The 16,502-nt window shown below is 41.1% G+C and overlaps 1 protein-coding gene across 4 annotated transcripts in view; it reads right to left on the reverse strand.

Moving 5' to 3' along the window:
- Positions 1 to 16,502, reverse strand: part of pxylp1 (2-phosphoxylose phosphatase 1) — a 201,686-nt gene that overhangs the window by 39,996 nt on the left and 145,188 nt on the right. For all 4 annotated transcript variants that reach the window (XM_041204152.1, XM_041204142.1, XM_041204171.1 and 1 more), the window contains one exon: positions 3,159 to 3,285. In XM_041204152.1, the coding sequence (XP_041060086.1) occupies positions 3,159 to 3,285 (127 nt within the window). The remainder of the gene's footprint in view (positions 1 to 3,158; positions 3,286 to 16,502) is intronic.

The following is a 16,502-nucleotide window of genomic DNA, read 5'->3' on the forward strand; positions in this document are numbered from 1 at the left end:
AAGCGCTACAAAGAGATATTGATAATAGATTGAGTGAATGGGCAAAATTGTAGCAAATGCATTTCAATGTAGGGATCTAAAAGGATAAAACAAAGATATTTACTAAATAAGCTAGAAACAGAGGTGGTCCAAAGAGACTTGAGGGTCCAAATACATGGATCATAAAAATGTCATGAACAGGTACAAAAATAAAATTAAGACTAATGGAATGCTGGCTTTATTGTATGAAGGATGAGACTACAAAGAGGTAGAAGTATTGCTTCAGCCATACAAAGCCCACATATGACCACACCTGGCAAATTTGAGCAGCTTTGGGCATGACAACTTTGGAATGGTATATTGGCCTTAGAAAGAGCGCAGCATAGATTTACCAGAACAACACCTTGCAAGGTCATCATGGAAACAGGAATCGGGAGTCGGGAACTTTCCCGACGTTGTGATCCTAGCTCTTTTCCGGCAGTGTCAGCACATGGATTTTCATCTCCTGGAGGGTGGCACAGCTTGGAGTTGGGTCTGCTGCCAGCAGGCTGATGCCAAGGCGGCCAGGTTAAAAGACTTGCCTCCATTCGCATACACATCCACCCTGTTCTACAGATCAGTGTAAAGTGCCCCTCAATCTCAAAACCTCACCCCCTTTGTTTGCCCCTACTCCCTCACCTCCACCTCCTACCCCTCCTCACCCCAATCCCCTCAACCCCTTACCCTCTGCACCCCCCTTACCCCTTCATCCCCTCAGCCCCCTGCCCTCTCACTTTCAACCCACCTCATTTCATACTCCCTACCTCTCACCCCCTACCCCTCACATCCCCTTCACCCCTCATCCCCTAACCACCCTTACTCCCCCTTCATCCCCCATCTCATTCAGCCAGTATTCACCTTACAAACAAAACTCACAAGTCCTATAATAACATTTAGAAGTCATTGAAAAGCTAATAAATCTGCCAAACAAAATGAACATCGCTTCACTGGGCTCTTAAAAACCATTATCTTCAGAAGTTCATAAATCTGTCAAAATAAACAAATTCACCTTCCCCAAGACAGTTGTGTAAACAAACTCTGCAGTACAAAATACACTGGTGCCTTGGAAGGCAGCTAAGCCATTAAACTAAAATACCCTGGGACAGCTGAGTAAACAAATTCTGCAGTATAGAATTCACTAGTGCTTTTGAAGACAGCCGAAAGCTCATTCATCTGTCAATTTTCAAATAGACAAACAGATGGCTAAGTTGATCTGCAAAGGATAAATGAAAGCTTAGAAATCTATCAAACCTTTCAAACAGCCAAATAGATGGCTGAGCTGTTCTGTTAAAGAATCAATTAAAACAATGAGGATAGTTTCAACAATTCATCTGGATCTCTCACTAGGCTAGCCTTTCAATATTGTAAAATGTAGATTAGCAATTTATCCAGTAGATAATCTATTCAAACACATCTGAGGACTTTTTCACTTTTACAATGTTGTTGTTTCACTTGAGGGCTTGCCAGTTGTCAGAAGTAATAAGCTGGAAACCATATTATTTGATGGTCACTTATTTTCTTCAATCATAGCACTGTCATCAATCTCTTTAGTAAACATAGATATAACTCAGCTACAATATTTCATGATGAAATGCAAAGGTGGCAACACCATTTTTATTCATCTTTGAGACTCTTCCCCCTTCAATCAATAGTTTATGCCTCTATTCTGCAGGGATAATTTAGAAAGGCTTCCAAAATGTGGCTGCCTCAATGAATATTGCAGAAGGTCTGAAATGTCCACTTCTACAATGGGTGCTTGCAACTTCTAAACAGCAACAGGTTGGGTATCCACCCATCCCACTTCCCACTGAAAATAGCCAGTGTTAGAAATTGGGGCTGGCTATTGCTGCTCCGTGGCCACTGTTTTCCAATTGCCAACTCCATATGTCCCCAAAACAGGACTGCAAAATCTGGCAGCAAGAGTTAAATTACAAGGAGAAATTACACAAACTGGGGTTGCATACACTGGAATTTTGAAGATTAAGGGGTTATTTGATTGACGTTTTCAAGGCATTCGGGGAACAGAAAAAAGAGATTGAGAGAAACTATTTCTGTTGGTTGGGGAGTTTAGGACTTGGGAGCATAATGTGAAAATTAGTGCCAGATTTTGCAAGAGTAAATTGGAAAACACTTCTACATACAAAGTGCAGCAGAAGTTTGGAACCTTCTCCTGCAAATGACAATTGATGCTGGATCAATTGTTAATCTTAAATCTGAGATTGATAAGATTTTTGTTCGGTGAGCGAGGGATTCCTGAAAGAATAAATGTGACAATGGAACCCAATGAACCTCCAAAGAATTTGAGAAATTCGCTGAACAGTATTCGTTCAACATCATCACTTCACACCACATTACCCAAGGAGCTACAGATTTGCAGAAAGACATGCCCAGACGGTCAGGTGAACCTTCCCGAAATGCAGAGAGATAAAAGAAGACAAACCATGCCTTATTGTCACTCCAATCTACACCTCTCAAGGCTGACCTGAAATCACCCACAGAGCTGTAGAATGGGATTGATCTACATTGATTACGTTGTGACACTGGGGCTTGTGGGGGATGGGAGGGTTGGTAAGTCCCAAGGTTGCTACCCTTGATATCCTACTAGTATTCATTCTTCTAATTCCTGGAATTCCCTTTGTTGGACCTCAGTGATATACTACACCTTTGGTTCCAATGTGAATCATGACTTCTGGCTGTTCCATTTCCCTTTCCAAAACACTTTGCACCTCTGTGCTATAAATGCCTCTTCCTCAGTATGTTAATGTAAGCAATTCACTACCCACAGGACAAATGGTCGATGCCTGACATCACAGGCTGTACCTTTGAGAGAGGAAATGTCTGCTACTGTCATGTAATAAATCAAGTGTTTGCAATTGCCAAATTTACCAAGAATCTCTTCTAGGTTGTAAACATTTCCATTTACTCTCCAAAATGAAGTTCCATTGGAATGTTCCCATTAACCATAGTTTTTTTTTAAAACAAAATCTTTCATGATTTCTAAAAATTCTAAATAATGATCATAGTCTTGTATTTTGAGGAGAGTTCCCTCTACTTTAATCAGATGCATTTCTTTCAATCACCAACATCATTTCATCATCACAATCTAATATTAAATAAAAATGTTCTATAAACGAGCTTACCTATTGGGGATCAGTGTACAGTCAATGGGTGGTGGCTTTGTTTTTGGAATGGCATAGAGGGGGTATCTGTCGCCATGGCGAATCATAACATGTACCGACAACAATTTATAGTCTGGTGGTGCATTGCCTAAGAATACAAGAATAAGTCAACCATTAATACATAAAATTTTGAGTAGATAAAAGGTTTTCATGATAAGTACCAATATATAGTATAATTTCATTAGTAAATATATTCAACTTGTTAAAACAGTAATCAATGTAGATGGATTCAAGCAAGATCTATTGGCACACCATCACCACTAACTTGCCTTCTGGGCAGAAAACGCATACAATCCTGCATAAACCCCAGGAGACCAGTACAGCCAATGAGGTAGCATGCATTAGCTTCCAGAAGGGTATAAATGAATCCCACTAGGGAAGTACAGGAGTGAAAGTGACTGGGGCCCTTGAAGATATGGGGAAATGTATTCAAAAGTTTCACAGATGGTGGGGGTGGGGTTGGGGAGGGGTGCAGATAATGGCCACAGAATTTTGGAACCTGTTCTCATTCTGTTCCAAACTCACTCCATAACAGAAAGATTTGCATAACCAACTAATTCCATGGTTTGCTTTTGACCAAACTATACTGAATTAAGCTCATTAAGCAGAAGGAAGTCTTCATGCAGTCCTTTGAGAATTTTCAGAGCTCCTTGTCTAAAATATCAGATAATATACCGGTCTCATATCTGTGTAGGTACGCAAGAAGGTTTTGGGAAACTTATGGTATGAGATACCTCCATGCTCCCAAAAATAGAAAGTCTTTGCATAGTTGCAGCTTTCCTCATTACCAGTTTGATTATTACCACTGAGACCTTTAGCTCCAATTTAGAACATAAGAACGTAAGAAATAGGAGAATTTCAACCCCTCAGGCCTGCCCTGCCATTCAATAAGAACATGGCTGATCTGCCCCAGGCCTCCACTCCTCTTTTGTGCCAGCTCCTCACAGCCCTCAACTCCCCAATATTTCAAAAATCTATCTACCTCCTCTTTAAATACTTTCAGTGATCTAGCCTCCACAACTCTCTGGGGTAGAGAATTCTAGACATCCACTACCCTCTGAGAGAAGAAATTCCTTTACATCTCAATTTTAAAGGAGTGTCCCCTTATTCTGTTAGTATGTCCCCTAGTTAGAGATTGCCCCACAAATGGAAACATCTTCTCAACATCTACTCTGTCACGCCCCCTCAGAATCTTGTGTGTTTCAAAAAGAGCACCCCCCCATTCTTCTAAATTCTAATGAATAAAGGCCTAACCTGTTTAGCTATTCTTGATAAGTCAACCGCTTCATCCCAGGAATCAGCCTCTTCTGAACTGCCTCCAATGCCAGTATATCCTTCCTTAAATACAGGGACCAAAACTGTACACAGTACTCCAAGTGTGGCCTCACCAACACCCTGTACAGTTGTAACAAGACTCCCCTATTTTTAAACTCCAATCCCCTAGCAATACAGGCCACAATTCCATTTGCCTTCTTAACTGCTTGCTGCACCTGCATGTTAACTTTTTGTGTTTCATGCACAAGAACACCCAGATCCCTCTGTGCTGCACTTTTTCAGAGTCTCTCTCCATTTAAATAATAGTCTGCTTTTTGATTTTTCCTACCAAAGTGCATGACCTCACACTTTCCTACATTAAACTCCACCTGCCAAGTTTTTGCCCACTCACTCAACCTGTCTACATCCCCTTGCAGATTCCTTATGCCCTCATCACAACATACCCTCCCAACTATTTTTGTATGGTCAGCAAATTTGGATACATTACATTCTGCCCCCTCCTCCAAGTCATTAATATAGATAGTAAATAGTTGAAGCCCTAGTACTGATCCTTGTGACACTCCACCAGTTATGTCTTTCCAACCTGAAAAAAGACCCATTAGTCTCTCTGTCTTCTGTGTGTTAGCCAATCCTCAATCCATACTGATACATTACCCCCAATACCGTGAGCTCCGATCTTATGCAATAACCTTATGTGTGGCACCTTATCAAATGCTGTCCGGAGATCCAAATACAAAACATGAATTGGTTCCCCTTTATCAACTCTGCTTGTTTTATCCTCAAAGAACTCTAACAAATTTGTCAAACATGATTTCCCTTTCACAAAACTATGTTGACGCTGTTTGATTGCGTTAAGCTTTTCTAAATGTCTTGCTATTTCTTCCTTAATAATGGACTCTAGCATTTTCCCAACAACAGATTGACTGGTCTATAGTTTGTTGCTTTTTATCTCCCTCCCTTCTTGAACATTAGTGGTTTTCCAAAGTGCTGGGACCCTCCCGGAATCCAGTGAGTTCTGGAATATTTCAACTATTGCCTCTATTATCTCTGCAGCCACTTCCTTTAAAACCCTTGGATGCAGGCCATCAGGTCCTGGCAACTTGTCTGCCTTTAGTCCCATTAGTTTATGTGGCATTCCCCTTTTCCCTGTTATCAATTCTCCAGTCGCATCCTCCAATGGTCCCATGCTCACTTTCAGGAGGCTCTTAGTTCTGGTTGACTCTGGTTAAGCTCTTTAAGATTGGTTTGAGATCATATTGATAGTAGTCGTCATGCTCATTAGCGCTGGCTGAATGTTTGTCCCAACATAGATCCCTATTCATCCACAAGAGAAAACCAATTACTGAATAATGAAAAAGGAGGGAGAGAGAAAGACTTCACTTCACAGGAAAGAGACTCATCCAATCCTCGAATTTGCTCTCCTTAGAAGATTGCACAAGAGGCAGTAGGATTCAGCAGCAGCCAACCAGAAGTGGAAGTGCTGGCAAACCCATCTCATGACTGCAGTAAAAGGCAAACACCACAGATGAGTCATGGGGACTCAATTGGGGGGCAGCAGTGTGCCACTACATTGCTCCTCTCACTGTGATGACAAGCAGAAGATACAGAAGACTAAGATATAATCAACACATACACTACACTAATGTCAAGAGAAGCAAGGATTGATGTATAGACATACGTGGAGTATATGCACAAACTAATGGTACCTTCTTGTGAATAGTTGAAAGAACAGATGACTCTTGGTATTGTAGGCACACATTTAAGGATGGTAGTGGAGGCATGGGGTAGCTGGAATACAGAGGCCCACATGACTACTTAATCAGGTGCTAAAGGCTTGCCTTTAAAGTGAAAGCATACAACAGACTGTGCTGCCAGCCATCATCCTTGGCCTTCTCCTCCTCCTTCCAATACAAGGCAAATATAGGAAGGCCAAAATTTATGCAAATTTGACTTCTGTGATTGCAGCTCCAAGTGGAAAATAGCATCAGCAAGACAGTTACTATGGTAAGCGGGCACCAAATAAATGCTGAATTAAAGGAAAAAGCAGTCAGAAAAAATATGCACCAGTCTTAGCTTGTCAGGTCAGAAATAACAATTAGGGTGCAGGGCTCACAAATATAGCAATTTAGCTTTAAGTGTTGGGGATCTTTAATGAACAGCTGCAGACTTCCCAATGTCTGTTTTATACAGGCATTTAGCAAATCAAGAGCTGACAATCAAAAATATCTAGGGTGTTGGGAGTAAGACCAACTTATGTTAATTAACATCAGTTTGTAGAGTAATAAGGCCAGTGCAGCCTCAAAAACAGAATTACTTTTCTCCCACAGAATGGGGTGTTCAGCTTTTGAGTGCGCTTTCCCGCTTCTGTAGGTTGTCAGACAGAGGATGCCTTCCCGAATTCACAGCCACATAATTGGCTTTTCTATATTTGAGGTCCTTTGAATATTTTTTGGAAGAATTATTAATATATATTTCAGAAATATGGAACAAACTGTCTATTAGAAATAACACAGTTGTTAAAAAAAGCACCTTAAGCATTGCAAAAGTGCAAAAAACACTGTTGTAAGTTCTCCCAGGGCCTTTGATAGGTCCCATTCCAAATATGTCACAAGGAAAAATAGAGCAAACCAGGCCAACTACAGGTTTTGCATTTGGTGGACACTTAAGAATTTCTTTCACCTTAATGAAGCTAAATGGGTACAAGTACTTCAGTTTGCCAAGTTCAGGTGTGTGAGCTGCAGCCGAGTAGGAATTTGCTGCTGAGCCCATTCTCCTTTCCACTGTGCTGTTATGCACCTGTTCTCCTGACATACAGAAGCCCCAAATCTGCTCTTTAGTGTTAGTGAAGCACAGTCCCTTCAGACATGTACATCCCTGTGCATAGCAATACACTAAAGCATTTCCTATTCATCTGAATTGTGCATAATTCCTGATACAATTACACCACTTAAATAAAATAATCCCATTACTGAGTTTTAAAATGCTTAGCAGACTAAATATAATCAATTCACATCCATGGAGAGACAGCCATACATTTTACAAATCTAACCACAGTTTAGAAAATGCTATTTAATTAAACTATCAGTTCACTTGCCCTGAAATTCTGAATGACTGCTTCATTTGTGGTTTCTGTTTAAACATAAGAATGGCCGAGGCCTCTGCGATTCAACCAACGTTCTCGAACATCAAACACGCTTGTCAGCAATCTTGCCTTTGTTCGGCTGCACTAGGATTGTACAACAGGAAATTATGTTTAAAGAACATGTACATGTGGAATAATCTATATGGCTCAGATGCCACCATTGACCAGGCCAAGGCCAAAGTTGAATGGATATCTGGGTATCAATGGAAATCAAGAGGCAGGATAATGCCTTAAGTTCTGATGTGTTCCTGGTTGCTAATGGAAATTCTTTGAACACCTTAATAACCAATGCAGCAATAATGTAAAACACTAAACAAAGGAGAGAAAACAAAATGTTATTTTTAAAAAATAAATCCGTAAAGTTGTGAGGGCTACAGCCAACACTGAAGCTCAATTAAAATAACCATGGGTCAGATTAGGGCTCAAAATCAGCTGCATGTACTCCACTGGTAAAGCTGTGCACTAGTACTTTGGAAAATCAGCCTGTTTCCGGTTTGCATTTCAGAAATTTCCAGACAGCTTCTGTGAAGAAACAGAAACTACACCCACAGCTGCCAGTAATTCAGCACACAAGGATTGGAGACTCACAGGAAGGTCTGCTAAATATAGCTTGAACAGAGCAGGATAAAATTTTGTTTCTCGAGGCAAGTAACTGTCACTAGTGCCTGAAAGATTACATATTTAAATTATGCAGGCTTATCTAAAAAATGACGATGGCCTGGTGCATTAATGCGTTGCAAATTGTGGTACTGACCTATACAGACAAAGAGCATCCCAGATTCAATCTTTGGTTTGTACTGAGATACCTCCCAACTTGAGACTTCTACTGCCTAAGCAGCAGGTGGAAGGAACACCATTACTTCCAATTCCTCTCCAAGTCACACACCATCCTAATTTGGATATATATTGCTATTCCTTCATTATTGGTGGATCAAAATCTTGAAACTCCCTGCCTAAAGCACTGCAGGATTATCTTTACCACATGCACTGTAGCAATTCAAGAAGGCACCTTCCTGAGGGCAATTAGGGATCAACAATAGCACTGCTGGCGATGCCCATATGGTTAATGGGGAGAATTTTAACCCCAAAAACAGATGCATGGGGGTTGGGCCACATATTAATACTTTGAAAATCCCAAACCCAATTCCAAACTGCCTAGACAGTCTGACTCTCTCAAGATTCAGCCCATGTACTTCAATACAAATGACCCAACATGCAGAGGCCCCACAGTATGAAAAGCTGCTTTTACATTGTTTGAACTAATGCTGGCAGATCATGAATCACAAGGTCTGTGCAGCTGGGTAAAAACCAAAGGTTGCTGGAAAGACACAGAGGTTTTATGTGGTGAGCAAGGCTGTGGTATTTCCGGGAATTGGTGGCATGAATGTGGTGGGTCTAGTACTATTCTAAAAGCAGTTTAAGAGCCACATTGTTTTGGGGCTTTGCAAGCTGCAGTCAGATTTTCAGTTCGAATTAGAGAGCCACATTCCTCCCTTTTGTCAACAGGAATTACAGATCTCCAGCCTTCCTTTATGTGCATGACAAGGAAAGATAAGGAAATTGGGACAATCATTAAAATGGACATGAGGATTTTTCATTTGAGGACCACTTCCCAGGAAACACACCTATAACATAAAATTGTCTGTAGTTGTGTAAAATAGACTCATATTCCCCATTCAATGAATATGTATTCCTGATGCAAAGTTGCCTAGATACTGTAATAAGCATTTCAGACCTGCCACATCATCAGGGTAATAGGAATCAAGCATGAACTAGAAGACTGAGCTGCACTCAAAGAGCTACTCAACTAATGTTTAGGAATAAATTCAATATTTATATTCAAATTCCAGTGCTCCAAAAGTTAAAAAGATGCAGCTATTAATGCCTCGTGCAAATCTTGTAATCTCAACACCAGAAAAATACTTCAGAAATATTGTTTAAAACAATGTTATATCGCTTCAGAATTTAGTGCCATTTTTTAAAGTTTGGTGTTCAAGTAATAGCCTTTTTGTTTAAGTCACACAGGTCAAATCTAGTCTAAACATCACATGTGTGCAATAACATGCGGTAGAATGGCCTGTCCCAAGCCTAGATTACTTCTGAAAAAAGGTCAGGCAAGGAAAGCAGCATTTTTGCCTTCTAGCAGATCAAAATTCTAAATAACCCAATATCATGGTTACTCACTTTTAAAAACACAAGACCACAGATAGTACATATAATCGTAATTCCAGGTACTGCCTGTATGTATCATAATCTTCCCCAGCGTTGAACTCTGTTGGGTTCCACAGGCAGTAGCCATTTTATTATATGTGGCTATGTTTCACAATGGGCTATGAATTTGCCAACTGAAAACTCAGAGCAGCTGGTAGTCATGTTTAAATTGAGTCCGTGCTATCATTATTTAAAGCATTAATATCAACACATCACAGGAAACAGAGGGAAGATTATTACAGCCTGTTGGCTTAGAAACAATGTATGACTCTCTTAATTCATCCTCATGAATTGCTGCCAGGAATGTCATGAACAATGAGTGACCTTTAACCACCAGTACCTGATCCAAGTTCAAAACACTCTCACTAGAGGTTTGAAAGAATAATATCTAATTATACTGCTGGGTAATTTTACATTTTGCTCCAAGCATCGGTTTATCACAGAATCAGAGAATGCTGTACAATTCAAATGAATGTAGCATGAAAATTTGATCTATCCAGCTATCGTTCCACTTTAATAAAATCCTAGTGTCTGTAAATATAACGTACCACTGAAGAGCTACTTTGGTAAAAATTATATGATGCACATAGGGGCATGGTATAAAACCAAGTGATTCTGCAGTACAGCATTTGCAATATTTTTGCAAAATTTCATAATGGAGCATTTCTATTTCTATTCAAGTCGACATGAAATGATCCCCTTCTCTCAGAATCACTGATCCATGCCGGAACACAGTTCCACAGGCTCTCTTCAGTGATAATCCTGCCAGAACTGGCAGAGTGAATGTAGCTCCTGACCATTCCTCTCAGTGTTGACCCCAGTGGATTTTCCTAGCTTGGTTAACTTAAATATTGCTCAGTGAGTCCTGGTGGCCCTCCAGTGGCATCAGACAGCCTGTCTCTGGGAGGAGTTGGATGCCTGCAGCAACAGAGCAGCAGAGCAAATGGAGTGTGATCAGCTGCCTCTGGGCAGCTGAGGAATGAAGAAAATGTTCTACAAATTTTAAATTTGGCATGCTTGTCAAGTGCAATCAGTTGCACTAAAGAATGGCTGCACTCAACTTTCAGGCTATATAAAATTGAAACTCGCACAACCCCACCATGGTTTTTAGCTGTGTTGAACACAGCTATATAACGGTATCACTGATGCCCAGTGTCAAGGGCACCAATGCATCATATGATGCTTTTTCCTTCAACTTTTCACACCTTGAGATGTGAGGTATGCTGGTAATGCCGTGCTTATTGATGATCACTAATAGCTTGCTGAGAAGTTGGTGGGCTTTTTCCTTAAATGCCTGCAGTTCCCTTTGTTGCTCCCACAATGGTGCCGTTTAATTTTATAACAGTTATTCTAATTCATAACTGACTGGGTTGTTAGGCCACTTCAGAGGGCATTAAGAGTTAAGCACATGTAGCAGGACTGGAATCACAAATACCATGTAGAAGTGCAGGTGAAGAACATTAAAGGACCAATTCAGAGAGAAGCGGGTGAAGTGAGAATGCAGCATCACGTGGATTACAGAATTCCCCATGGTGCAGGATTGTACTGACTGCACAACATCACTTTGCAAGCACCACTGGTCAACTCTGCCCTATACTGCAACCAAAAGGGAATCCACTCCCTCAGTGGCTAGCTGGTGTTTTTGCATGCACAGCATCTCATGCAGGTCAATGCATCATAATGCCTTCATTCTGCTGCAGTCCATTGTGGAACTGCATTTGAGCCACAATGGCAAACCACAGAGTGTGTACTGGGTGACAAAGGCCATCCCATGGTAATATGGCTCATTACTCCAGTCCACAGTGCACCCACATGCACGCAGCCTGCAAATAATGAAAGCCCTGTTGGCACATGAAACGTGATACAGCAGATCATTTGCATGCCGAAACAATGCCGCCACTCTAGAGGAGCTGTGCACTACTTGGCAAAGCCTGTGCCAAAATTTGTGGTGGCCTGCTACACAACCTCATTATAAGGAGGGCACAGCCCTTGCCACCAGATGTATGGAAACAGGCTGAGGAGGAAGAGGAGGAGAAGGAGGATTGTATCAGGCAGTCAACACAGTCCTTTTCTGGCTGGGGTGGGGACATGGTGGGGAGGAGATGTGGTGGTTATCATCAATTAATTCTACTACATTATCGGTAAACACAAACCCAATTCCCCATTCACCAGCAGTCCCAAAACCTTATCTCCCCATCACTGACGATCACGGCATCAACTCATATATGAAGAATAGTCACTTAAGCACCTACTTAGTTCACCTATACATGTACTAACACATGCTGCAGCATGGCTATTGGAAGGCTGCTGACTTATGGTGAGAGCAACTACAGATGGTTTAGAGATAACATCGAGCAGCTCTGGCCCTAAAAGTCCCAGATTTGAATTGCACCACCTCAGCATGGGAGGCAGCAGTCTAGGCTGGCAGCATGTCAGGTGACAGAAAGGATATTTGTGGACTGGCACCATGGATAAATACTACCACCCTGAGAGGACAGTAGCTTTGTGTCCACAGTGCCACTGCCCCTAGATGACATCTCAACAATCCAAGAAATGTCTTGGATCACAGATTACTGGGCCTCTGTGAGACAGTGCAGTTTGCACATTGGTAACCATGTGATGGCAACAAACTGAGCTTTGCATGACTTCAGCCTGAGCTTCCACTGCAGCACCTAGGCAGTGGGTGGCTTTTGCTGCAATGAAAGCTGAAACATCAGCCATCAGACATTGCAACATTATTGTATCCACAAGTGTGCTAATGAAAATGGCCACGACTTTCATGCTGGAAAGGAAGGACTCAAAGCTCTGTGCAAAGCCCTAAGCCAATTGGTGCTGGACTCCACCATGCCTCTTGACATTGACTGCAGGCTTTCTGGCAAGTCTCCAATGCACTAAGTGTTTCTGTGTGCTTTCCCATCAGTGTTTTTCTGTAGGCTGCCCCATCAAAGTCTTCATCTGAGTTCTCTGCAGCAAAACTTGTATGTGACCTCACCCATTATGTTCTTTTATTCGACATAAACATACCAATCATATGGCAAGGATTAGTAAAACAATAATGTGGGTTCTTCATTAGAAGATAAGACCAAATACATACAGTGTTAACTGGGAGACTGTGAGGCACATCTGACCTCGACCACTGCTGCTCTGTTTAGAGTTCAGAATCATGGAATTACTGCAACATATTCTGTCTCGGTGGCAGTGATTGAAAGGAGTTTAAGCTACACCCTCTTAAAGGTACACATACATCATATCACAAAAACCACTGGTAAGCTGGCATTTGTGCTACGTACCCTTGTTCCCAGCCCTGGCAGCAGGCCACTTGTGACAATTCTCGCAACTTGCAGATCCCACCTCTAAACTAGTCTGTGTGTGGAGTACAGAATCAAATGAGCTTATGGGAAATCCCAACAATACCATCCAGTCAACTATTTCTATTAGGACATTTTCAAACAAACTGTATATTATCACGGGTTGTATCCAATAATGTAGAAAGGACTTGCAATGAATTGTTTCTGGGTTGACACAACATGTTAATACACAAATCATTTCTGCAAGAGGTTACACAGATTCAGTGGAATTATCCTCCTGCAATATCTATGTTGCTCCTCATCTGGATGCTTCTAGAAAGTTAGACACAAGGCAGCAGACATCTGCAACACCATATAACACTAGCTGATAATATTAATACGTATAAATAATGGGAACATAATGTGTGACTTAACATTATGTAGGGGATGGCTAAGAGAATGTCCCAGTCTCACTCTCTGATCTGTGCTGAGTTTGCTAACCTGACTGGGGCAATTGTGGATAGTACTATAAATGGCCTCAGCGTCACTGGACTGAGAAACAGGTGGGGGGTAGAAATAGCATGGTATTCTATTCCTGATCATTACACAGTGACTTATGTTGGAAAGTCTGTACATGTGGGTTTTAAGTGAAGATGGCATTGTGACCAGTTGTACTTTTTCCCTTGGTTGGACAATTTTCTGACACTTAGGCCAGGATTTTCCAGTCCTGCTGGTGGCAGGCATCGCCACAGACAGGACGGGAAAATTTGAAGAGTGGCCAAAAGTCAATTGACGCGACAATGCCTACTGCTAGCGGGGTCGGAATACCCCAACCTAAGTTCATGCTCATATGTGAAGAATGGCCACTTAAACAAGCTACTGATGGGCTGCTGGCATGGGTGCCATGAAACTGAAATAAGAGTCCTGCCTCAATCAAAAAAATACCCAAGAAAATAAAAAAAAGAATGACATGTTTTTACAAAAATGATTGGAAACATAGTTAACTTGTCTGCTCCCCATTTGCAGGTGACAAAATAGCAATCAACACTTAGCTAAAGAGTTGCCATTAAATTTGCTATTTCTGTGCTGCAACAGCTGGAAAAGTTGCCTTAGAGCACCTTTTGTAAGAATGTAAGAGCACCTACTTGCTGCATTATTAATATTGAGGCCAATATGCCTTAGAAGTTCAGCTTGGGAACCAGGCCATTCCTGGTTCCATATGTGCTTCCATACAGACTAAAAATCTGGTTATCTTACTTTGAACTAATTTTATATTAACCAAGTCAAAATTGCTCCGCAAATAACTCTAGCATTACGAAGTATCCAAATCGCAATTTAGTATCACTCATCTATTGTTGACAAAATTAAAATCTTGCTTCATAACTGGTTAAGATTACAATGGCAAATGTGTACAGACCTGTGAAGTAAATTTGAGAACAGAATGGTTTATACTGAAGAGAGACTGCAAACAACAGTCCATTTAAGCTCCAATTAACATGCTACTCAAGTTACTAGTGACCATTATTCTCTGAAGAATTGACTTCCCATTTGGTTTTGTACCAGTAACTGGAGTTTAATTTGAGGCTTCACTTTGCATTGAAATTGACAAGTAGTGCTTATGTAATAATCACTGTGATGTTCAATTAATTATTTTTGTGAGGAAAACTCTCATCTTACAATCTGTGTATTATCATCCAGGATTTCCAGAAAGCAGGAAATGCATTCAATAATTTGTCAGTAGTCACAAGATACAAGAATGCATACGGCAAAGGGAACCAGCAGGCTGAGTGGGAGGATGCCATTGTAATGTCTGTCTACGTTGCTTAGATTTGGGTGCTTTTCAGCAGTTGAACATACCTATATGAACATATTTTTTTAAGTCATTAATTAAAGCCCATTCAATATATTAAATTCCCTTCAGGTACTTACTCCCTTATAGGAGAAAATTGCAATGCTATTGGAAAAGTGTAGGGGTGTGGGATTAATTGGACAGTCTTTTTCAAAGAGCTGGCACAGGCACGATAGGCCAAAAGGCCTCCTTCTGAGCTATGAGATTCCACTATTCTATGTGCCTATTGTTACACTTCTGAGGTTTAAAAGAATATTTTGTTCTGGGATTGTATCATTTCAGTCATAAGATTATTATATTTTGTGACAGTACCTTTAAATGTTGTGCAGATGAAAGGGTTCTTGTGACCAGTGCTGAGGTCTGCCTGGGCAGATTAATTGTTAGAGATCTGAGAAATACTCAGGTTATTTTATAGAGAGAGAGATGCAAGATATTTACACTTGGAGACAATGCCAGCAAGTATATCATGAGTATATCATGAATAGACCCTCGACCTTGATTTCAGAGAGTCATGGAAGCTCCGTGCCTTAGCCAAAATGGCTCCAGGACCCCAGGTCATGAAGTTCTGTCCCCATGTCTGACATATCTTATTCTCATAGTTGTGGGGGAGAGGGGATGTGATTCACACATGGGGGAAACCTGAAACCAGCAGGCCCACTTGAACTCGGTGCTGAGTTTTTGTTAGCGCGAGGTCTGTTTACTGCACTGTGTAACTTACGATTTTTAAGAGTAGGTGTGAATGTGCGTAAAAGGTGTTTAAAGTCTGTGGTACTGGCAAGTTATATAGATTCCCTGCTCTTTAAATTTGAAAAAAAAAAATGGTCTGTTGCACCTTTGAATTGAAAACAAATTGGTGTTTTCAATTTCACTAGCTGTTTGATAACATAAGCCTAAGGAATGCAGGTGCTTCAGGGAGCTTAGTTTAAGTTCTGGAAAATTTAGTAAAGGTGAAAGAAAATTTTAAGGACATCTCCCCTCATGTGAAAATGTAATTTAATTAATAAACTCTTCATGAAACCTCATCCCGCCCGTGAATGAGGTTTCATGAAAAATGCGAAGGCCGCCTGAGCTCTTTGCCTGCCCACCAACGTTAAGGTTGGACGGGCAGCGTTCTTAACAACTTAAATTACTTTGTTAAGGGCCTTAATAGGCCTTTGACAGCTCGGCGGGCGCGCAGCTGACTTGGCAGTGTGCCCGCCAAACTGACAATCTAATTGACGCGCAGTGACGTCGGGACACCCGCCCGCCGTCACCACACATCATTTTACGCATTGGCAAGCGGGCCCTGCCCCTGCTCGCCAACGGGAAAATAATTCCCTATGATTGCATGACTGTTTCCAAAACCTATCATTGTCACAGTGGAAGTCTGCAACTTCACATATTTGATTAATAGTCCTGAGAGGTTATTCAGGGATTTATTGTTGTTGATGAGGAGTGATGAATACAAATGTTCATATTTATAAGGGAGCAAATACTTGAAGGGAATTTAATGTATTTAATGGGCTGTAATCAATGACTTAAAAAAAATATATAGTCTGTAC

Source organism: Carcharodon carcharias, chromosome 2 (assembly GCF_017639515.1).
Source record: "Carcharodon carcharias isolate sCarCar2 chromosome 2, sCarCar2.pri, whole genome shotgun sequence".
In the NCBI taxonomy this organism is placed as follows: Eukaryota; Metazoa; Chordata; class Chondrichthyes; order Lamniformes; family Lamnidae; genus Carcharodon; species Carcharodon carcharias.